Genomic DNA, 23591 nt, shown 5'->3' with positions numbered 1-23591 from the left:
AAATAGAATATTCTTTCAGCTGTCTAAAAGGTCTGAGGCCATTAGCAAGGTTATTTTGCAATCTTTGAGCGTAGCCTTCTGGCACACCACCCCTAGGACCACCAAAGGCCATGCATCCTGCCAGCTGGAGAACTAATCCTTTGCTTACGCTAGGTCCCACTTCCTTGACAGTGGGCCAAGCTGTGTGGATTCTCAAGTTGGAAACAAAACAAAACTAAATACACACAAGCTGTCACTAGCAACAGTCCTGCTGCTGTATTTCACTTCTCTCTTCCAAAAACATTTGCAGGGATGTGAGAGGCTGATTAGACTGACATTGCCTTATGGCCATTTCGGATCACGTAACTGCACCAACAGACCTTGCCCAAGGGTAAGCTATGCTTGTAGTTAACAGGAGTGTTACAGGCCTAAATTACCTTTTTTCTTCCCTTTTTTTTTTTAAACTACTCTGAATAAATAACTGCTGTAAACAAGTATCAAAAAGGAGGTTTGCTTAGAATAATTCATCTGGGCCTAAAAGCTAAAATAATAATTTTATTTTATTATTATGATGATTATTATTACTATTACTATTCCTTCCTTCCTGCTGCTCCTGTTCTTTCCCACCAGGTAATATTTCTTCTTTGGCCTGTTGTTGGTGTGCTGCAAATTCCCGGCACCGTGAGTCACTTCTCAAATGGCAGTAGCTCGTGCTGGTTAGATTGCTGCTCTATCTATGTATCTGCTTTGATCAGGCATATAGAGCTCGCCTGGTCACCAAATTCACTTACCAAGGATAATTCTTAACAAGCGTGACCTGTTAATCAGATATGCTGTTGGTATCCCTGATAAGTTTGGAAACAATCTATATGATAATAAAACTGAATTGAATGGCAGGACCCAGCAGCCTGTTCTTCACTTCATGTTTCACATGCTGTGAACACGACGTGCTTCACTCCTCTCTGCCTTCCTGACTTAATTACAGTAAGGGCTGCAGAGTCTCTTGAAATCCTTCTGGACGTGTAGGCTGTCCCACACCTCTGCACAGCTACAGTAGCGACAGCAAAGAAAAACTGCTTGGTCTTCTAACAGACCGTGCTGAGCAACAGAAATGGAAATAGCTAGGCGGATTTTTTTGGTCTGTATAGAGGAAAAATACTGAAATGTCTATTGCTTGTGGGGTTTGGGGTTTGGTTGGTTTGGAGGTGTTTTTTTTGTAAAATACAAAAGTCCTTGGTAGGTGAGAGATTTCTAAACACATTTATCTAATAGATTATAAAAATCCTGATCTCTCATTACCATGAAGAAACAGAACTAAGTTGCAAAAATACCAAAGCTTCAAAACCAGGCTTGAAATGATCTCTGTGCTCCCCTGATTGTCTCTACAACTTGTGTTTGCTCTCATCTGTTACTCATACCTTGAAATCCACAGTGATGGATGACTCAAACCTCACCTGGCCTCATACCCTGAACAGAAGGGGTTCCACTGGAATTGTTTATTCTGACAGTTTGCTGAAGATGCAATAGATGAGCTCACCATCATGACACTAAGCTAGTGTCTCTCTAGGTGACAGAACTTGTGCACATTGATATTTGTACTTCTGTGTGCCTGTAGCCAGTGGAGCCACGTTGGGTTTAGTTTTCTGTCTTACCCTTGTTCAAAAACGAGCAATGCTTTGTCTCTTTTCTGTGTATGTTGCTTACTGGAGGTCAAGTGGCGGTTTATTTGAGATGCATGAACCACAGGAGGCTGGCAGGCTTTGAAAAGATATGCTGCTTCTCTGCTGTGCCCATGGCAATGTGCGATTGCTACCTGGCTACAGAAGAGCCTACCCCAAATCCAAAATTTTTTTTCCCCCTCTCCAGGGGAGTTTCACAGCATTGCTAAGGAATTACTTGATTTTCCTTTGGTTATCTGCTGTTGTGGCATGTGAGGTGCAGTTAAGTTTCCTCTTTTCTCATTAGTTTCTTTTTACAGAACTGGTGCTGAAATGGTCTGCCATAGCCTTTATGAATTGCCTCTAACAAAGACCTCATCAGCTGCTTTGAGCCATGTTAGATGTTGCTTTAGAGTCCAACTCCACTTCTCAGCTACTGGAATCCAGAGCTTGGATGGCAGCAGAGCACTAGGTCCATCTCCACAACCTCATGGAAAACTGTCAGCAGTGTGTATGTATTTGCTATCAGGTATCTTCTGCTCAAGTTTATTTTAAGACTAGTTAGCCTAAGGAAGGGGTTACTTTTTGTAGCCACCTCTGTAGTACGCCTCCCAATGACAATAACAGAAATAAAACCCCCAGATTTTTAAACTGTGATATCCACTGATGCTAATTGTGGTTGGCTTTTCTTTTTTATTCTGTAATGAGGTACTGAATTATCAAGAATCATGTGCCACAGGGTGACCTTTCCAGCTGTGTCCTGACAAAAAACTTAAAAAGTCAATAATGGGACAGTTTTTGCATGATTGGTACAAGGCAACTAACTCTTTCCAGTTACCCTAAAAGTTTTTTAACCCTCTGTGCTGTTGGGCTCCGTTTTGGAGCTTGCAGCTTAGGTGAGCGCTGATGCTGTTTTCAACGAGTGAGCAACTGAACTGTCTCCATGTTGATCAGCTGTGTTGGTATTTGGCACCGGCTGCTGATACACGTGCTTGGAGCAATCTGTTCTGAAGCAGTGCTGTCACGTACTTCTGTCACACAGTGTGCTGCATTGCTATTTCTGGTGTAAGGAAACTCATGAAGTTTTTGAGTACACTTGGAAGAAAAGTAGAAAAACAGGAAAATACTGTATTTATATTTTTATGGCTTTAGTTGGATTGTTCTTATGTCCTGTATTAAATCAGTATTTGAATGTGAATGTTTGTTTCAAGCCATATTAATAGTGCTTTTCTTTAGTGCAGTTAGGTGTTTGGTAAAAGCATACAGTTAAGTTTTAAACCTGTGACCACACCAAAGTAGTAGTCTTTTCTTTTGTTTTTAAAGTTGGAGTGATAAGGGGCAGAGGAAACCTAGTCGCAACGTGTTCTTCTGCATAGCATATCCCTTGTCCTGCTCTCATCACTTCTCCCTCCTTTCTGCTTCAGCAGTTCTGGGTCTGATTAAACTCATCAGTAAAACTTGATCTTGGAGCCAGAAATGATGGCTCTCCTGTCTATTCAGAGATGTCAGATGAAGTTCTCTTCCACAGCAGGTGGAGAACTTTCTTGCGTAACATCTCAGGTGGATCCTCAGCGCCATCCAGGCTGAATTCTCAGGGAGTTACTGATCCAGACTCTAGTGGGAGGATGTTCTCAGCAAAGGAAACAAATGCAAGTTGGAAATAGCATGCATGGCCATTACCTTCTGTGCCGGAAGCCTGGAAAGATGTCTGTTCCAAACAGCTCGCTGTTGCTTTGAAAACTGAGCCCAATATCAGCCTTTGCTGAGAAGATCTTACAGCAGCTGAAGAATGCAAATGCTGGCAGCTAAGGGGGAATGATCTTATTAAAATACAAGTGGGGGAAATACAAAAAAAAATACACGGAAAGCCTCCCCTGTGAATTTCTCAGGAAAGCTGCTTCTTGGCCAGGGCAGCCTGGGTAAAAGCGGGTTCAAATCTCACCTGTGTTTGTGCCGTTCAGTTTGAGAGTGATAAAGCTTTCCTTATGTCAGAACTGTGTGTGTTATATAAAACAGTCTTGGCAGATGAACTAGTTGTTACAATACGTGCTCTCTTTGCAGTGTGTTTGTGTCAAGCTTATTATCTTAGTAAAGTTTGGTTTTCTTCATTCAGCACTAAGGCTTATCTGTCTCTGTAGAAGACGCTTTGCCAACTGTAACCCACTTCCCAGCAGGGAAATCTAAATTTTTAACCTCTTATGCCAGAACAAGATGTTGAGGAGGACCCGCGGTCCACCTTGCTCAGTGCTGCCTGTCAGTGACCACAGCTGGGTGAACGAGATCACATACAGGAGCAGGGCAAGTGTAGGCCAATACTGCCTGTGTCATAACTCAGCATCTCAGGGACCTCAGAACCAGATTTGTCTGGGTTGCATACATGTTGCTGGATGGATAGCTCATTACTTTTGGCTGAAACAAAGTCTTAACTGCCCAGGCATTGCTGTTCCGAGCGTCTTCTAATTATTTTCCTGTGAGGATGTCAAGCTGCAGTCTACCTTGTGAGCTGTATGATTTAACCTGGTTAATGACAGACATTTTTTCAAAAAAGCAGGGGGCTGGGGGGAAGTCCTAAAGCACATGATTTCTGCTTCCTTAGAAACTAAGCTCTTAATTCTTTTCCATCTTAACATTTCAATTATGGGGGGAGGGGGGGGAAGAGAAGGTAAGAATTATGGCTGATGGCAGAAACAGGTTTAGGAATATAAGGTGTGATTTCCAGAATCCCTAACTGACTTGGTACAGTCCTGCTGAAGAATCCCTTGCTTAATTCCAGTTGAAAGAACAGTACAGCCTCATTCTCATCATTAGGTAGCACAAAAAAAGCTCTCCATAAAGATACTATGCATTTACTGTATGCAAATGCCATCGTCACAATACCCAGGAGGAGGAGAGGGGACAGGACAAGGAACTGCAGTTCTATTTATTATCCAACTGTAATTACATATTTAAAATGTTTCCTTAGACATGAAGCTTCCTTCTGCTCTGTTCAAATCCAGAAAGTAACAAGGTGCTAGAGCTCCTTTTCACAGAAGAATTGGTTCGCCATCTGCATAAGCTTTTCACCAAAATACATATTTATTTTAAATACCTTTACAGTACCTTCAAATGTGATACACCCTGTGCATAAACATGTAAGGTTTACCCTATAAAAGCATCCTAGCAGCCAAGAAGGTGTAACAAGTTGCACTGGTGGGACAGGGCCTGCTCCCATCTACTGAATACAGCAGATGAGTTTGATGCAGTCTTTTTTTTACAACAAGCAGAAGGCAGGGTAAAGCAGCTAGTAAAATCAAAACAGAGGGTCATAAGCAGACGGAGGGAAAATCTTCCTGTGTCAGCAATGCTGGTGCTCGCCTACCTGTAATCACGCTGTTCTCATCACTGTTCCTTGTACTGGAGCTTCCATGGCTTGAAAGCCCGTGTGGTTGCAGTAAGGCTGAAGGACTACAGCACTCAACTGTAATCTTGCACTAAAGTTTTGGGGGTGAGGTAAAGGGTTCCCATACGCAGCCTACCCTTGCTCTGCAATCTTAACTTCTTCGCAGGCACTCATTTATGCTGCAGTAACTTTCAGTGTAAAACCTTTAATGTGAATAAATTGCTGCAACCAATTTACACTGGTTCTTGTCTGGTTTCTTTCAGTTTGCCAGTGTTCCACAAAAGATCCTGTTTTCTTCAACTCCTAGCACGAGGGAAACCTTACAGGAGTGCTACCCTCAAGCTGTACCAATACAAAACCCATTAGTAAAGGACAGCTGGAAAAAAAAGCCACATTTGAGATAAGCAGGCAGTTTTAGCAATCAAAACAGAAAGGGTTCCTACTCTTTTGGTGTTCTCCAGGGAGCAGGATAGCACTTCAGTTCCTGGTTGTGGTCTAAAGATGCATTAATGTCATCCTGGTTAATGGCAGCTACCCACACAGCACAACTGAAGGCTGTTAATGTATCCAGAGCCTTGGTCATGCTGCTTCTACCTTGTTGCTACAGAGACGTTTCCATTACTAACTTTCTTCTGCTGGGCTTGTTAATTATGGAGTAATACAATGCAACGGTGCAGAACTAAACACAGGAGATAGATACATTTTAAAAAGCTGGGTGGCTTAACCAGCACACACAGAGAACCCTGAAGCTCCAGTTTTGTTGGGGAAGTGCTACACCTTCTGTTTGGAAAACTCAGGTCAAAAGTCTCACAGCCATGATGGCTTTGTGTACTTCTCAGCACAGAGGGGAAGATGAGAAAAACGACAGTTAACCCAGTTACTGTTTCTTTATATATGATGATCCCACCTTTAGGTCCCAAAAGCAGTTGTTTTGAGGGCCCGTATCAAGCTCTGGATAAATCCCAGAGACATCCCAGAGACAGCAAACTGATAGCAGCAGAGAAAAGGAGGGCTAAGATTTTGCTGTTCAAGGATAGAAACATTTTCATGTCTAGATACATGTCTAGTATCACATGGGCATTAAAATTCCTTGTTCTGCTCACCAGTGGGCTGCTTTGTTGCCTTCCAGCTCACATAAATGATTTCTCCTAAAATGCAGCTGTAAGGAGGGTACAACTAAATTATTCAGAGCATGGCTGCTGTCATACTAAAACAATTTAAATTTAGCTTTGAAGATGACCATATCGTCTTTTCCAAAAAGGCTTGCTCTTTTTTTCCCTGCAAACCAATCTTTCCCGCCATGCCGAGCAATACCAATTCTCAAGGCAGATCTCCAGCCACATGCACAGAGGTTCACTGCGCTCGTTCACCCCATTTCTCAGCAAACAGTGGACTTTTTTACTGCCACAGCCAGCCTGCTTCTAGAACAGCCAGCATCTTGTCTTACTGTGGGCCAGCTTTGCAATTTTCTTAGCTACCACACAGAAGTTTATGCTTTAAAATGGATTGGATTCAGGAAATACACAGGATGACCCTGGGATCAGAAGGTGAACAATCTTAACGAAGCCAGCTCCATCAGCTGGCCAACACACATGCTGTCAGCCCAGCACGGCAGGTCTGCTTCAGCCACCCATCCTCCACTGGTCTGTGTGCTAAACCAGCTCCCCTGGCCTGTGCAGCTCCCCTGCCTTTCATGGCTGCCACCACTAAGGAAAACATGAGCTTTAAAGTGCCTCTCATGCCCCGTGACCATGACATTGCCCTGGCCAGGAAAGCCAGCTCCCAGCTGCTTCAGCTTCCTTTTTTCTGCCCTCACAAAGCATTTACAAAGCCTTGTCCTTGTGAAACGGGGAGTGACAAGCCCCTGTTTCACAGTAAGCCAGGCTGCGCTGGTCCTGAGCCTGGCTTACTGCCTGCACTTGCCCTGGTGAGCTGCGCTGCCTTCATCCCCTCTCCCAGCGTAGTACCACTGACCTTACTACAGCCTGTGGAGGGTTTCCTCAGCCACTTACAAGTTCAGCTACTGGAAGGGGTTCTTTGAGGTGCAGGATGCTGAGTCACTGCTGCTGGCTTTTCTGAATGTACTGGAGGACTGCCACCCAGACACTGAAGACTGCCAGCTCCATGGAGAGATGGATCTCCATTCCTGTCTCTTGCAGCCAGCTGTGACCACACTAACAGCTACGCAGAAACCTCTTCTGATTGCTGCAAGGACTCCTTGTGACAAGGTAGAGACCACGTGCTAAAATCATTAACAGAAAACAGCTGCATTTAGACTAACTGACAGTGGGATGAAGCCACTGTGGGTCGGGGGAGAGGGCAAGTCCCTTTCCCCACAAGTCAGCAGGCAGCTCTGGAGATGCTCCTGCACCTGCCTGTCCTGAGTGAAGTCTGGCCTAGTCTGCTGCCTGCCGGCTCTTGCGCTTTTCTTTCTTCTGTTCCTCATCCCCTGTTGGTGCCGAGGTCTCCTCAGGGCTCATTTCTGAGCCTGGTTCTGGTTCCAGAGGCAGCGAGGGAGGCTTTGCAGGTGGAGGTGATGCTCCAGCATCTGGGGAGGGAACACCATTATTGTTACTATACGACTACCCATGTTTTGCCTATTCTTTTTGCCCTTCCAGGCAGCACAGATAGGCAGAACAATCAAAGCTTTTAATTACTCTCAGATTTCTTCTGTCTAGCATTAGCTTAACAATAGCATTCAGTTCTTTTGTGAGAGCCAGGGACCTTACAGTACCCCGAGTTCTGCCAAAGGGAGGCTAAGGTACAGTATCTTATTCAGCTGGCCTGCTTCGAGAAGTCAGTACAAACTTAGGAATTAACTCGTGCTTTAGAAAGGAAAACAGTTCCACTGAAGCCAGTTTATACTCAAGCTGGAGCCAAAACCACAGCATTGTTTTCAGTTCACAGTTTTAGCAAACTCAGGGATAATTTCCAGGTAGGTAAAGTAGCTATTATTGCATCAAAATAGGACACTTTCATGCTGAAGCTTGTAGGACAAGGCCTCAAGGACAAGAGTCCAAGTACTGATAGCCTGATGAATAGAGACTTGTTAGAACTCATAGGGCACAAGCCCTGGGAACAAAGGAACAAGCTAACTGCAGACCCCTGAGCCGTTACAGTTGAGGAGGCAACCAGACGGACAGAGAAACAAGTAGCCAGATAAGGGAACGGATGGCGCCGATATGTAATCAAGAAAGCCGCATAGAAAGAAACTCCCTAACCTTGGAATAGAAATTATTGCTATGTCAAGATAAACTAATAAGTTCCTATTGTTCTAACGGTGTGCCTTAAATATCAACCAATCAGTGTTTTTTACGCTCAAGATTTAACCAATCAGTGTGTAATATGTAGAAGGTAGAAACGTATATAATTGCAAGAAAATCACTAATAAATGGACATCTTGCTTGCATCAAGCTGCGTCCCGTCTCTTCATTCGCCGCAGAAGTTGTTTCTACACTTAAGATTTAGGCTGACAATGGATGTTATGAACCAGCTCCCTTCTCTGATATGGATAATAAAGTCCTTCGGGTAAGCCCTAAATTCCTGTTATGTTTTATTTTTCAGCTTTTCTGGCTAAGTCTTCCCTGCATGGAAACTTTATTCCATGCGTGAAAAATGGAGCAGGTCCTTAGGGGTGCCCATGAAGGAGGCCTGGATTACACAACCTCTCTCCTGGTTCAGCCCATGGGCAACACAACTAAGAGTAACAGAAAATCACGATGATGAACAACATCTCTAGCGCATTCCCCCAGAGAAGCCAAGGGGCGAGCAGAGGTTGGGCTGTGCATGGTGGCTCAGGAGATGCTCCTACCCAGCCCCAGCAAGAAGCAAGCACATACAAATAATTGGCGTAAGCCCTCTAAGGCTGATGCTATCTCCTGAGCAACTTTCAGTCCACTGGCCCGCACTAAAAGCTAATCCAGAAACATGTGCAAGGCAGGGACCTGGCTGGACAGCTTCAAAGTAATCCAGTTGCACTTATTTTTGTAACAGAAATGATACGATAAAGCGCTTCAGAGAGTTGTCCATCATTTCCCTTCTCTCCAGCAGCCTGTCTGTAAATGTCAGCTCCTGGCTTCTTCCAAAGGAAGACAAGATGTCCAGTTTCTGAAACCGCCCCTTTTCCAGAGCAAGGTCTCAACTGCACACTAATGGAGGCTTGCCGATTGTGGCTCAGGCAGGAAGGGAAACTACTGCCTTTCCACCCCCCTGCAAAAACACAATAGTATAATGCACCACAGAGAGCATCTTCCCTACACACTCCCTTAACTCAGAAATCTGGGAAAGTTATTACCAAACACTGACATCGCTACCGTGTAAGCAATCGATACATTCCTAAACACACATCGTAACTCTGTATGCCAGGGGTCCTCAAACTTTTTAACCAGGGGGCCAGCGCGGATGAAGTGGCAGGCAGTCATCTGCGGCTGCTTGGTTTCCCCCCAAACCCCCGGCGGGGGGGTCTGTAAATACTGGGGGCCAGATTGAGGACCCTGGGGGGCCATATCCAGCCCACCGGTCATAGTTTGAGGACCCCTGCTGTACGCAAAGAAAGGCACGTTTTGCTCCCCTGCCACAGCTGTACTTTAAAAAGAGAAGCAAAAGAGAATCACCTGGGGGAAGCTGCACAGATCTCCCATACCCTGCAGCTGAGGACATGGCTTGACCCAGCGCCTGGTTAGAGCCCAAAGGCTGCTGAGCGCCAGAGGATTTTCCTGACGGAGCAGCTCTCTGCTTGGATTTAGACTCCTTAGAAGGCTTAGTCCAGACAAGGCTCTCCCCCACCTGCAGGGCAGCTCCCATCTTCTGGGCAACCTCCACCATCTTCTCAAGAAGCAAAAAGAGAAGACCACTGTAAACAGGAACACTTCAGGCAACAATGAAGTCAACAACACCACCAAAAAAAAAAGTGAAAAAAAGGAGAGCTGTGCAGAGCTGGCTACTGCCTTGGTGCTCAAGGGAAACATCACCGCTAATTCATTCCGTTAATTAAGAGGGAATCTTGTCTTGCTGTGTATTGATTTAAGAACTGGGCTTCAAACAGCAGAAATGAAGCAAGCAGCTCTCAGCAGGCAACTGCTCTACTCAGAAAATCTTGTAAGCAGAACTTCTTCCTAATAATTGGAATCCAAAATAAAATTTCCCCCTTGTTTGTGCCAGTCTTAGCACAGCTACTTAGTTCCTGCTGACAGCTGTTAGGCACATACCTCTGGGTCAAAGTCAAGAATACTACTCTCCTTCACTGCATTGACCTTCTTCTCCATCTCCTGGTACTGGCAGAGGGCTCCCTTCTTGTCACCCTGGTTATACAGCAGAATTGCATAGTTCAGGTTGACGAGGGGGTTGCACCTGCAGCAAACACACAGGATGCATCACATTCACTGTGAGAACACTTATCCTGACTTGAATAACGCTAAAAGGTGCCTAAGCAGCAAAGCTGGAGACACCTTACTGTCTGGCACAGGCAAGCCATGGGGAACGCTGACCATGAAGCAGATGAGGGGCTGCACAGCCAGTCCCACACGCTTGGTGAGAAACCCAGTGCCTGGGCTCAGCAAAGTATCCCAATGTCAAGGACAATATAAACGACCCTGCTAGCTGCCTTACCCCCTCCAAGGGTCTTCTCTGCAACAGCCAATTCTTTGCACTTGGGGACCCTCTCAGGAGTGTCTTCAGGCAGTGCCTGGTCTGCCAGCCCCTTGCCCTGGGGCAGGTAGCGCAGTGCCAGGGCCTTCCATCACACTGTGAAAGCTGACCTCTGCTCTGGTTTATCTCAGGTTCTCACAGGTCTCCCAGTTTGTAGGGGAGCAGCTTGTCATTGGGCAGGGCAGTGGAACACACTCCTGCTTATTGACAGTCTTTTACAACTCAACATGCTACAGAACATGCTGTTTACACTTAATTTTCCTCACCTCTCCTCTCCCACTCACCCAGTAAAAGCATACATAACCATACGTACTGTTACACAGAAACTGTAGGCGACACCTATTAACGAAAGACTCAAAGAGGAGACCAGCACTGCAGATAATACTGTTATCCTGCACAGTCCTGCCTCCCTTCCTGATTCAGAACAGCACATCAAGATTTCAAAAAGGCAAAATTGCTCCATATATTCACATTTTCCACAGTATCCATTTTCTTCACTAGGATACACTAACCCAGAAATCAACTCTTCTTCTGGCATAGCCAGAAGTGGGAGCAAACTAAACTGGGGGGAAAGAGTGAGCTGCTGACTCCCTTGGTTCTGTAATTGATTAAGTGAAGCTGTCAGGGTGCTGATCCTTCCTTAATTGCCTGACAAGCCCCACTCAACAAACATTCTGACCATTCTTTAGCAGCCTGAATTTCACCCTTATTTTGGAAAAGCAAAATGCACGTGTAGTACCTGACAAAGGAATGAAATGCAAGAGGGTCACTAGCCCCAGCATGGGAGCTCATGCAGATGCTGGGCTCATCCAGGCTGCAGGATGAGACCTGGAAGAGCAGAGGTTGCATTTGGGCGGAACAGGGGACAAGCTGTCGAGGGGTGCTGTAGAAGGATGAAGCTGGGTTAATTATCATTGATAACATACAGCTGTGGGCTGGCTTCAGGTGCGGTGGGTTGGCTGATGTAGACAAGGTGCAGCTGTGGCTGGTTCTGTGAGGAGGCTGGGCAGCCAAGGAAGAGAGAGGAGGAAGAAGCAGAGAGAAGAGAGAGAATACATGCCCTGGAAGAGGAGGGACAAGAAGAAGGCAGCAGAGTAGCATTAAGAGTATGTTGGTATGTGATGGTAAAAGACCTTGTTGCAGCCGGCTACTTCGGAGAGTGCTGCGACAGGGTGCATGGAAGATTACTGTCTACCCACAGCCCCCTGCAGAGGAGCTGCATCCATGTGTCGCTGCACACAGGTCAGCGAGAGATGCTTTGTAGTTTGCTCAATAAATGTGAGCGAGGGACTGGTGCCCTCTCCTGGAGTGTAGCCGGGATAACTGGAGCCATCCAAGAACTCCAGTATCCGTGCCTGGGGGACCAAGGCAGAGAGACCATCCTCTGTGGAAAGAGCAGAAAGAAAGGCTTCTGCTAGCACTTTCAAGAAAAAGAAAGTTACCTGCAGGCCGTGACTATCCATCCTTGGTAAGTTACATGACAGCACTGCAAGGCAGATTATTAGAAGAAATCTGATAGCATTTATAACCATTGGTTTTCCTTTAACTGTAAAACTGGAACACTGATCCCACCACAAAAAAACCCACAACAACCCTCCTTGCTGTCTTTGCCAAAGCAAAGGAAGTAAGGTCTGAAAAAAAAAAAAATAATCAAAACCCCACCTATTCACCTCCTCAAAAAGAAGCCAAAAAAGAAAATACAAAAAGCCAAACCCACACGACAAAACACTGAAGAGATCAGACAGATCTGGGAACAGACAGTTCTAAAATTAATTGAACCGTATGAAGCTAATTTGCCTTCAAGAGCAGAGAAGCAATATCACAGAAAAAAAAAATCAATATCTAAATAACCACTGAACAAAAATACAGCTATGAACTAGAACGAGTACTAAGAAGAAACACCTTTTTTTAATGATTTTTCCAAGATGCTTTCCATTCCAGACCCCAGCATGACACCCAGACCAAATGTCACAGTGCTGCTACAGAAGTATTTATGGCAATGGAAACAAACACGGCTATCTGCATCCCAGCCAAACAGTTCATAATATGCCAGCAAAGAAAGCCTGTGGGGATGTGGATTCAGCCTCACAGTAACTGTCTAAAATACACAGTATGTCAGCTGAACAAGCCTAACAAAGTCTGGATATTCCTCCCAGCAGTCCCTGGCAGTTGGCATTCGGTTTTGCTTTGATGAGGTTTTATTTTCCCCATAAGACTACATAGCTCTAGCATCACAGTAGTGCCAAATACTTAGGCAAAGTTGTAGAGCTGACTTTCTATTCCTTCTCTTTGACCAAAGCACACAAATTCATGACTAAGCAGTCTGAGCAATCTCCTGTACTGCCCTGCTAGGTATGGAAGGCTGATTAGGAAAGCCAGGCAAAGGAGTCTGGACTTGGTGATGTTGGAAGGAATGACCGATTGCAAAACACCCTCTTTAACCATAGTCTGCACAGGTGCAGCTCCTCTAAGGAGGCTGCACAGACCTACTGACATTTCAAACAGATGTAGAAGATTGAAACTTGCCTTGTAATTCTGTTGATGCATAAGTATGAAGAACTTGAGTGCCAGATGTGTACTGGCTGTGCAGGGCTGATTCAAGAGCCCTGGCATGCACACAAGCCATGTAATTCCCAGGAAGCACTTGAGAGCATTTACAGCACCTCTTCGCGAAGAGAACTGCACTCCAGTGTCAAACACTATTTTTTGAAACCTGCTGCCCTTTATAATGGGCTTAGGAACTTCCATAATTCCTAAAATTAAGCCTAGCCAGCGCCGCTAGGTTAGAGAGGACAGAGGAAAAGGGACCAGCATCTTCTCATGCCACCTTGTAGTGGCCCCTGCAGACGAGCGAGTCCTGCACCAGCTCTGCCACCAGCTCACAGACCCCCAGGCGCAGGAGCACCCTGCCCGTTGTTCTAAATATGCAAATATTCACAGTAAACTGGCGAGAGAGACAAAACTATTACTAAATTTGAGACAAATTTGGGTTTCTGCCTGAAACGATGAAATACTGCAAGGCTCATCTTAACATTTCTGAAACCAAAGGCTCTGATTTTAAGAGCTAGATTGCAAACAGGCATTGTCAACAAAACAGAGGAGAAAGGGCTACACTGCTGCCCCTCGATATGCCTTACACTAACTTCTTGCTCTCATTCTCCCAGTTAAAATCTTCTTTCTGCCCAACTCAGAACAGGCTTTACCCCAAGCATCTCATTGCTCTGCACACTGCTCAGACTTGGGGTTACAAAATACTCTGGGATGACTGGTTTTCTTCTATTGAATCTGCTCCACTGTATATAAATATTCACTGAAAGGAGGACTGGAATCCAAAGTCATCACCACTGACTCACTAGCTAAAAGCAAAATAAAAACCAGCTTTGGGTTGTTCTCAGACATTTCCATGTCATTTTTCAGAGCTGACTTGAAATTAAAAAAAAAACAAACCACAACAAAAAAACCAAAAAACCAAATGGTGACTTTAAAGCTGTCACTTGTGCAGCTGCAGGAATAAAAACATTTCCCTACTGCAAAGCGTTTAGGGTCAAAGTAGACTGAGGGACAAAGCATGCAAAGGAAACCAAGTGCAGGGAGGCAACGCAACACGATCAAACAACTGACAGATATGATTAAGACTTACTTGTCCAGTGCCACAGCTTGCTCATAGGAACGTTTTGCATTCTCAACGTCTTCCAGGTTTGTCAGAGCAACTGTACCAAAGCAAAATGTGCACACACAAGTTGATGCTTCTCAAGGACTTCATTTCTAGGGCAATACTGAATGTCGTTACATCGTAAAATAAATAGGTGCTAGCAGGGTTGTCTGGACTGCTGCCAGGCTTAACCCTACTAATGTCACTTTTGACAAATATTTATCTTACTTCACCCCAAAAATGTCCAGTGCTGGAAATCCACACCCACTCCTTAAGCAACCCAAACCCAAATTCCTACATGTAGAAAGTCTTTTCTAATATTTAACCTTGATCTGACTACAATTTAACCTTCCTATTCACCAGAGAGAGAACAGACTCTTTAGACTTTCTACCTGTCAGTGAACTACTGGGGAACAGCTTCTCAGTAGAGCCTTTATCCAGTATTTGTTTACTTCAGCCCAACCTTTCTGTCTCTCTAATGTCACACCCCCTAAGCTGGATGTCCACCGGAACTGGGTAACAGCGCGTTGCACACCTGCAAGGAGCATGTACAGCTCTCCCATCTTAGGCTGGAAGTTGATGGCCGCACTGAGGAAGTGGAAAGCAGATGCGTACTGCTGCATCGTCAGGTGGACTAAGCCCAGATTGTACAAAATCTTCCAGTCAAAGGGAGCCAAGTAGTTTGCCCTCTTCAGGCAACTGATAGCCTTCAAAAAAGGAATAAATGTGCTGTAACACTGCCCAGCCAGAGCAGACCTCCTGCCTCTGCCACAAGAAGAATCTTGCTCTTGCATGAAGTTAGCTACAGACGAAAAAAGAAAGGAACCCAGATGCTTACGGCTACATATTTCTTCTTCCCAAAGAAGCACATCCCAATGTTGTTCCACAGCGGAGGGCTTTCAGGCACGGTGCTGGCTACCACCCTGTATTTGGAGAGGGCAACATCAAAATCTCCATGGGCCTGCATCATGCTGCCAGCTGCCAAAGTAGCCTTTGAGAGAAGACAAGAGTGACCAACTGAGGAACTGTGCTTTTCCAAATACAGCAAGAAGACAACAGGACAAATTGAATAAACTAAAGCTATCTCAAGAGCAACCAGCTTTTTCAGGGGTTTTCTTCTAGAAGCTGCCAAAACCAGCAGTGGGGAGCAGATGGGGACTCAAGATAATCTCCCAGCACAAAGCAGAAGACATGGTAAAGAAGGGACTCGAGTCTGCTTCTTCCTGCACTATCTTGATCACAACTGTCTCAGAAATACTGCCACATGACAAGCACTTAGGGTATGTTCTGGGGTGTCAGTAGTATCTCCTAGGAGAGAAGATTTCTAGTCTAAATCTCTGAGAAGCTCAATGCACTAACAGACTTTTTTTACCAACAAGCACAGATAGAAAGAGTTCTGGTGCAAGTTTAGTGGAAAGTAACACATACTCAAGCAAGACACATGCAGCAAAGCTAGCCTAGTTTGCACTGACTGGTTGATACTGAAAATTAATGGAAATATGCATGGGGAAAAAAACCAAGTGATTGCAACGCACTGTAATTAAACCACACTAGTTAAGTCCTTTATAATATTTCACAGTGACAAATAAAATTTGTAAGTGTAAAGGTGTTTTCTCAACATTTCGCTCGCACTCATGTATCATTTGTCAACCTCACATTTCTGTACTCCACATCTTTAACATTGTACAGGAGGAAAAAAAGAGACAGAGAGAAATGAAGCAACATGCCTAAAAAGGGAAGCAGTTTCACAATCTGGAATGAAACCTAGATGCCAAGCTTGGCTTTCCAGACTGGAGCCAAGGAAAAGTCACATTTGTATACAACAACAGCTGGAACCACAGACAGGGTTATTAGCAGATGGGAGAATAATATCATACAATATCATTTGTATCTGTGCTCTGTGCCTAGGAGTCATAGGGACCCAGGCACAGCTCATGGGATTTTTGAAACAATATCTACAAGACTTTCCTTCCAAAGTAAATTCCACCTGGTTTTGGTGCAACTTCAGATTATAAACCGAAGGGATAAATTTAACATCCCATGTTCTGCCTCCTCCACTTTCCCTACCTCCACACACATCCAATTCATTACCCAGGGAAAGGTCCCAGAAATGTATACTGAAGAAAGCTTTCCGGGCATGATCCTTTACAGCCTCTTCAGGCTAAGACCCTGGATATAGATGGCAAAGCTCTGATACTGGAATTAGCTTTAAGATGTGTCTTATCATCATTCAGCTCCTCATGATACCTTGTAGTTGCCTGGGTCATAAGTAAGTGCGTTTCCAAGGTGTTCAAAAGCCTTCTGGTAATCCCCAAGCTAGGAAAAGAAGTAAATAAGCATCAGAAATTCAGGAATAAGGAAGGTTAAGAAGGAGAACACGTGCTTTTGGGGCACTAGAATTTCTAGTTCAGTTAAATATTCAGAAAAGCAAATTTTACAGTGCTTCCATTACACACACATGTTCTTGTTTTACAAAACAGAGTCTAAAAATTAATTTTGCTGGGCCGGATTCACTGTTCTGACCAAAACAAAGGTTTCCATATAGTTTGTGCTCTGATTTTTCCATACAGGAGTGAGCTCTGGGTTGATAGTCCTCTGCTCCTTCCTCTCTTCTAGAAGAGAGGCTACAGATTGCGGCTTTGCACACCCTTGATTCCCTGACCACAACTTCCTTACTCCCCAGGGCACTCTTTCCACATCAGAAAGTCTTCTCTTGTCTTCTAATTGACTGCAAGTGTTAGTGGGCGTGACTCTGTCCATATATATGCACATGACTGCTTAGAATCACTTAAATCCTACCGTTTTCAATTGAGTTATGCCAGAACTGTACCAGTCCAAACAGAGTAAAAATCTGGATACTGGTGTCCTTTTTTGGTCACAAAAATTGATAAGAAGCCCATCCATCCCTCCAGCAATTATACTGATGCATCAGAGTCCAGACCTTCTGCAATTAATAGCAAGTGGGAAAGCTGTAGATGCATCTTTTAAACTCCTGAAGGTGAGTATGTATCCAGAGCCATGATTAACTGAACAAATGAACCACATCGCAGAGACCTGGGGGCTAAATTCACAGGGCAAATGTTATACTCACACTACTTCTATCTTACAGATCCCCCTTCCCATATCATATTCCCTTCTAAATCCACACATAGCCACTTAAGACATCCAAGGCTCCTATTAATTTTCCCTATCTCTAGAGCAAGGCAATTTTTTTCAAGACCTACATTTTATACTTGAGCATCTAAAGGATTAGGGAAATGCTTAAAGATCTTTCCAAATCAGCACTTGGTGCAAGTTTTCTAGCCCATCAATCCCTTTGGGCACTACTGTCTGTTCTTCTTTGCTTGTTCACTCTCTGGGAAGCTTACTTTTGGAAAAATCAGACAGTGCTTCCCATACATTTTACAGACCCAAGTGATGAGGTGCCTTTGTTATTTAAATCAAGTCAGATTTTCTTCTATGGTGCATTAACACTAACAATTTCATGGCTGCTTTTATAGGAGAATAACTTGCTAGACCCCTGCTCCAGAAACAAGGTAATGAGTAGACACGTTTTGTTACACTTGGAGGACTTCTAACAGAATTAGGGCAGTTGCCAAACAGAATTCCTGCCCTGGCTCAGGTCCAGGAAATCAACTTGCTTTTAGCACCAAAAGGAAAAAAAAAAGATACAGAAAAGCAAACTCTGTCCTGTTAAATGCAGTCTTTAGAGAAATGTGTGCAAGTCACGGAAAGGTGGATAGAAATTGACGCTACAAAAAAATAAACTTGGTCATTTTGAAAATAATTAGGTTCACATAATGGCTAACAGTCTTTAGTACCTGCAAGTAAAGTAACCCCAGTGTTGTAAGGAGGTCTGTGTTTTCTGGAGAAAACCTGTAATACAAAAGCCAGAGAGCTGTGTTGCTTCTTAGCCCTTCTAGAACAATGTATAAACAGAACACAGAATTCTGAAGCTACATTATACTAGTATCACTCCAGGAAATTAACTGCTATTATTAAACACAAATACTAGATCAACCATCACCACGGACACTTCCTTTGAACAATATTACACCTAAGCTTTCAAGATGTCTTCTAGATATAAATGGGAAGTCAACACAGCTCTGAAATAGATCCGGATGCATAATAAGATAATGTGGTTTTGTTAAGCTTCAAAGCGAGTCTGCATCAGTGACCTGGAAATACAAAATGGGATTTTCCATCATCTCCCATAAACCACCCTGTAAATCCATTCCAAGCCTCTCGGGCCATGTAGGACAGGCAATCCTCAGCATTTCTGATGTATCCTACACACACTCATCGTAAGACTTTTAATTCACCCTATAAAAAGATTATAAAACCTGGTTTTGCAGACCAGCTGTGAGCTGCTCACCACAGCTTTGTGCTACACTGCAGCCCACAGGCCAGAGTGCTCAGACAGTATCCCTGGCCATACACACCGCTCCATTCAGCACAGACAAGCTTGAAAAAATATGTCCCAAGGTCTTTCAATCACTGTATGCAACTCCCAGTCCCTCACTGCTAGTATGAGCTTCACACAGCAATATTGTGAATCCTTCTAAAAGCATCTCCATTTCCAGTAGCTTTTGAAGACATAAATAGGATGAAAACAACAACAAAAAAGAAAAAGCAGGAAGGGACACACTGTTTGTGGTCTCACTCAACAGAAGTAAGTTTTCAATTCCTTGCGCAATTCCTTGCTATCAAGATTTAAGAAATCTAATACGCACAGTCACATTGGCACCTTTAAACCTCGACCACAACAAAACTGCTTGTGCCTGACGGTATATAAACACAGAGCAACGGCAGACTACCCTGCAGCTGGTAACAGCAGGCAAAATGTAACAGGCAGATGAGAACAACAACAAAAAAACAGGAGTGAGGAAGAAGGGAGGGCAGGGGAGCACCAAGATAACATACATAAACCTGGTAAAATGCTTAGCAAGGATTATTTACGTAATAAACATTCTAGATTAGTCCAAATGTCTACCCAACCCAATATACTGTTAGACAGCAGCCAAAAGCAGACGTGTAAGGAAACAGTATGTGGAAAAAGCCAGTACAAAATGTAGATCCTCCAGTGGCTTCCGACATGCTCCTGCTTTTCTTTACTGTTTGTCTCCATTACAAAACTACATTTTAAAAGCATTGGTAAATCAGATGCTCAGGAATGCCCTGAAAGATGATAAATCGGTTCTGAGAAACAGTGATGGGGTGGGAGAAATTCACTGTGCACCAATCCATCGCCATCTCTAGTCTGCCTACTCACACGCTTTCACACACAAATCACTCCAAGTGAAAACAGTGTGTGAAACCCAGCAACTCATTTTTGACAGACCATCAGGGTTAGAGAGACACCCGGGGTTAGATCTTTTGGTTAGATAAACCTTTGGGATTTATGAAGTCAGTTTTGGATTGGTTTGCTCCCAGGCATCTGTGTCCATTTGTTTTTCCACTTTTTTTTTGGCAGACCTTCAAACAGCTACCTTCTTGCCTGACACATTGTCAGCAGGAGGAGGACTACAGCTGAGAGCAGAGACAGCTGAAGAGCTTGAAAGTGCCAGCTTTGCACAGAGACACTATAATTACCATTAGCTTTTTAATCATGTCCTCAATTCAGATCTGGGACACCAATCAAATGTCTCCTGGCATAGGATGGGACATGGGCAGGGAGAAAAAGGATATATTCTTACTCTACAGCTTTCTTATAGACTTCAATGGCTTTATCCGTCTCCCCCTCCAATAGGTGAATTTTCCCCAGCATCATGTAAGTCAGATCGTGTCTGTTGAGCTCCAAGGCATTGTTTAGCTGGTCTTGTGCCTAAACACACAACCACAGAAAATTAAAAAAAAAAAAAAAAAAAAAAGTGATTACAGAGACCTCAGTGAAGCAATAGCCCAAAGGAATCCCCAGCAGCTGGCGAAAAAGAACAGCTAACACCCCCTGCGCTGGGAGAACCCTGCTAGCAAAACCCAGCCCAGCTAACTGTTGAAACAAGTTCTGCATCAGGAGCCATGTACTTTTAGGGACAGAAAAAGGCAGCGTGCTGTGCTTCAAACCAAGCCAAGAGGCAACGACCTCCCAAGGAGGAGAGCAGTATGGGCCTGTTTCTGTATTTTAGTTGATTTGGTTTGAGGGAAGCTCCAGATTTGTTAGGTTAACAGGTACACTGCAGTTTATTCTTCACTAAAATGCTTATTCCAGCAATGAGAATGGATTGCCAAGTAAACAAGAGGAGTGAATCAGCTCTCATCAGGCACACACCAATCCCCTCCAACAAGAGACGCTTTGAAGCATGTGTTCCTTTTACCTCCTCAGGCCTAGCCAGCAGGACAGCAAAGTACACTTGCTGTCTCTGAAAACATGATATATTAGAAAAAGAATTGCTGACACGGTAATTCTGCAACATGGGATATTTGTTACCAGCATCTACTGAAGAGACAGTCATCCCCGAAGGCTTCATTGTATTTTAGATGTCCTCACCGAAGTATTGCTGCCCAGCATGACCAGTACCTCTCAGACAAGGAAGGTGTGAGTGCCGACAACAAAATTCCAAGTATGACCCTATACTCCAGAGCTTCCCGCTTTACAGCAATGCCTCAAACAAAGAACGCAGCAGGGGTTTGCTGCCAGGGCCACAGTTCGGTACCAGAAAGAGCAGCATGGAGCAGTGGGCCAAACTGGGAACAAAGGGTTACTAAATGCTGGTTTTTCCCTTACAAAGTAATCCCACAGGATCAGAGACAGCTCAGTGCTCACCACAAGCACCTTGAGGGGTGTTAAGTGAGAAGCTGGGAATGGTGTCCTCAGACCTGGAAACAAATCTCCGTTTCAAGCTTCCAATAACTTCTTTATTAGCTACCAAGCTAATAAAGTTAGTGCTGCCCACACTACTATGCTCTTTTGTGGCTTTTCCCCCAGGCTTGGTGCAAAAGGAGCTTCAGACACAGGAACAATTCCTTTCCACCAAGGGAAAAGCAACCCCATAATTCTTCTCTCTGAATCCTGCCAGACCCAAGGGGCACGCAGTTTCCTTCACAAACTTTCTGCACGAGGTGCAGCAGTTTGAGCTGTATGCTGGGGCAGTGGTCTGGGTCTTTACCATCATACTGCTCTTTCTTAAAGAAGATGAAACTGGCATGCTTTACGGATTGCTACTCCTCACAAAACCAGCAGTCTTTACGGTTTGGGCTTTAAAAGGCTCAGTAACAGCTCAACAAGCAGCTCTTGTTGGAGCACAGTTGGTTTGAGGCAGCTCTTTGAGGTTGCTCAAACATTCCCTCTCAAACCAGAAACACTCCGAAAAATCCTAGTTCAGAAAAAGCCTCCTGACCTGCAACAAGGCTAACTTCCATTTCACTCTTATCCAACTTGCAGCTGACTCAAAGTAATTCAACATGCAAATGAAAACAGAGACAGCTCACAAAGTTTTGCTCCCACAAACAAATGCTGAAGAAAAAAACTTCCTTGATACCTATCACTGCAAATGATCAACTTCAAACTACCAAGGAAAGTGAAATTTCTGGGAGTGCTGCTTCCTCTTTGTCAGGTAGATAAGAAGAGCATTTGCATTACCTTGTTGAAGTGTTTCAGGTACATGTAGCACACACCCAGGTTGTGTCTGATCTCCTGTATGAAAAAAAAAGCAAACCACAAACAAAACCAAATCAGCATGAGGTATGAAATACATACTACGTAATCTGCCAGCGATAACAGTCATCACTGACCCAGATGGGGAGACCTCTGTGCCTGCCCACACCCTTCTGGCTTTGTAGATCAAGTAAACCTTTAAATTCAAGTTACTTCCTACAGAGCTTAAATGTGATTGTACACAAAAGACTACAGGCCACCGAGACAAAAATCACAGAAATGACAATGGTCTCTTCAGAGAACCAGGAGCAAAGACCAGTTTCTTCACTGAGACGTGACTCAGTTCCCAGGGAGATCTCTGACGCTAGATAAGCTGCCCTTATGGGTGGCTCTCAATCCACCTGTACAGTCATTAGAATATGAACAATGCTGCACCCAGCTGGACAAAGTTTGAAGATGTGCCTGATTTCCCATAACAGAAGTTGAGTACCAGAAGGGCTGATAACCCTCTGGCATCTTAAACAATTTTGCAAGAGAGCAGGAAGATCACCTAGGGATCCTAAACACTCTGGTGACACTGTAAGGAACAATCATGCCTCTAATCCATCACCAATAGTTTAAGAGACAGGCTACTTGTCACCTTCCCCACCCTGACACATCCTGGAGAGCCAAAAAGCAAGGTCCACTAGTTCCTCATTTCTATTCTAGTAAGCATTTCACTACTTCATCAGTTTAGACAGCCTTGACCTTTAAAAGGAAACTCTTATTTCCCCATTAACCCTCTTAGAATGATATTCTTCTCCACACAGTCTCTCCAACTGTGTAGAACAGTAATGAATCAGTAACTTCTGGTTACTTGCAGAATGAGACAGCACAAGGAAAGAGGACAGGCTAGCTCTAGTTCCAGCGCTGAGCCAGGTATGGGAAACAACTAATCAAAATATCCACTGAAGCCTGCCTGCTGTGGTTATAAATAAGGTTATAGGCATGCCAAGCACATACTGCAAGTAACTTGGTTAGCTAAAGGAATGCAGACTTGAAAGAAGACCCACAATACAAAAGGTTTCTGAATTGTCTGGCACAGGATAAGTTGAATAATACCAAACATATCCTTGTATCAAGCTAAATCAGCGAGTGCCTGATGTCTTAGGGAATGAGATCACATGTAGCAAGCCTGTCTTAGAAGTACCACTTCCGTAGGCCGAAGTCACCTGCAGAAGGCTGCCCACAACTATCTGCAAGCTAAGTCCTCTCTCTTCTCACCCACTGTCAAACATTTCCATTTGCAATGCTTTTCCTTCACTTTTTGTCTTCCTATATAGAAGAGCCAATGTAAATATCACTCCTGTAGCTATCAGCCCACGTTTTGCCAAAACAGGTAATACCTGGTAGGTAGCAAGTAACCCTCTCACCTAGTTTGAGGGTAGTGTATCTCAGTGGTGTTTTGCATTACAGAAAGTTTCCCAATTACTCCAGAAACTTTTAACAATAACTGAGGGTTTCCAAATGGGGAGCTGCTTCCCATACTTTCCTTAATGTGTGTATGTGTGTGTGTGTGTGTATGTACGGCTGTGTTACTACTGACGCTTTGCAAAGCTCAAACACGTTGCTCAATTCTCTGTGCCCCAAGACAAGGTGTGGGATTTTGCTGGCAGAAATGATGCCTTGCTCCTGCGATCCAAA

At 44.2% G+C, this 23591-nt stretch overlaps 1 protein-coding gene across 20 annotated transcripts in view; it reads right to left on the bottom strand.

The window, feature by feature from the left end:
• Positions 1-429: 429 nt before the first annotated feature.
• The window catches only part of BBS4 (Bardet-Biedl syndrome 4), a 48264-nt gene continuing 25102 nt past the window's right edge, over positions 430-23591 (bottom strand). For 14 of the 20 annotated variants that reach the window (XM_037394624.1, XM_037394641.1, XM_037394642.1 and 11 more), the window contains 11 exons: positions 21894-21947; positions 20011-20138; positions 18136-18190; positions 16562-16630; positions 15153-15305; positions 14850-15021; positions 14303-14372; positions 10224-10365; positions 9630-9840; positions 8961-9225; positions 7479-7564 (listed from right to left, as the gene is read on the bottom strand). In XM_037394624.1, coding sequence (XP_037250521.1) covers positions 8975-9225; positions 9630-9840; positions 10224-10365; positions 14303-14372; positions 14850-15021; positions 15153-15305; positions 16562-16630; positions 18136-18190; positions 20011-20138; positions 21894-21947 — 1305 coding nt within the window. In that variant the 3' untranslated portion in view covers positions 7479-7564; positions 8961-8974. Of the gene's footprint in view, positions 7565-8960; positions 9226-9629; positions 9884-9909; positions 10131-10223; positions 10366-14302; positions 14373-14849; positions 15022-15152; positions 15306-16561; positions 16631-18135; positions 18191-20010; positions 20139-21893; positions 21948-23591 lie in introns of those variants that run through there. The other 6 variants (XM_037394625.1, XM_037394631.1, XM_037394626.1 and 3 more) reach the window with 5 other exon arrangements.

The sequence above is a fragment of the Falco rusticolus genome, chromosome 7 (genome assembly GCF_015220075.1).
Source record: "Falco rusticolus isolate bFalRus1 chromosome 7, bFalRus1.pri, whole genome shotgun sequence".
In the NCBI taxonomy this organism is placed as follows: Eukaryota; Metazoa; Chordata; class Aves; order Falconiformes; family Falconidae; genus Falco; species Falco rusticolus.
The sequence above is the reverse complement of the archived record's forward strand: the minus strand, read 5'-3'. Positions and strand labels throughout refer to the sequence as shown.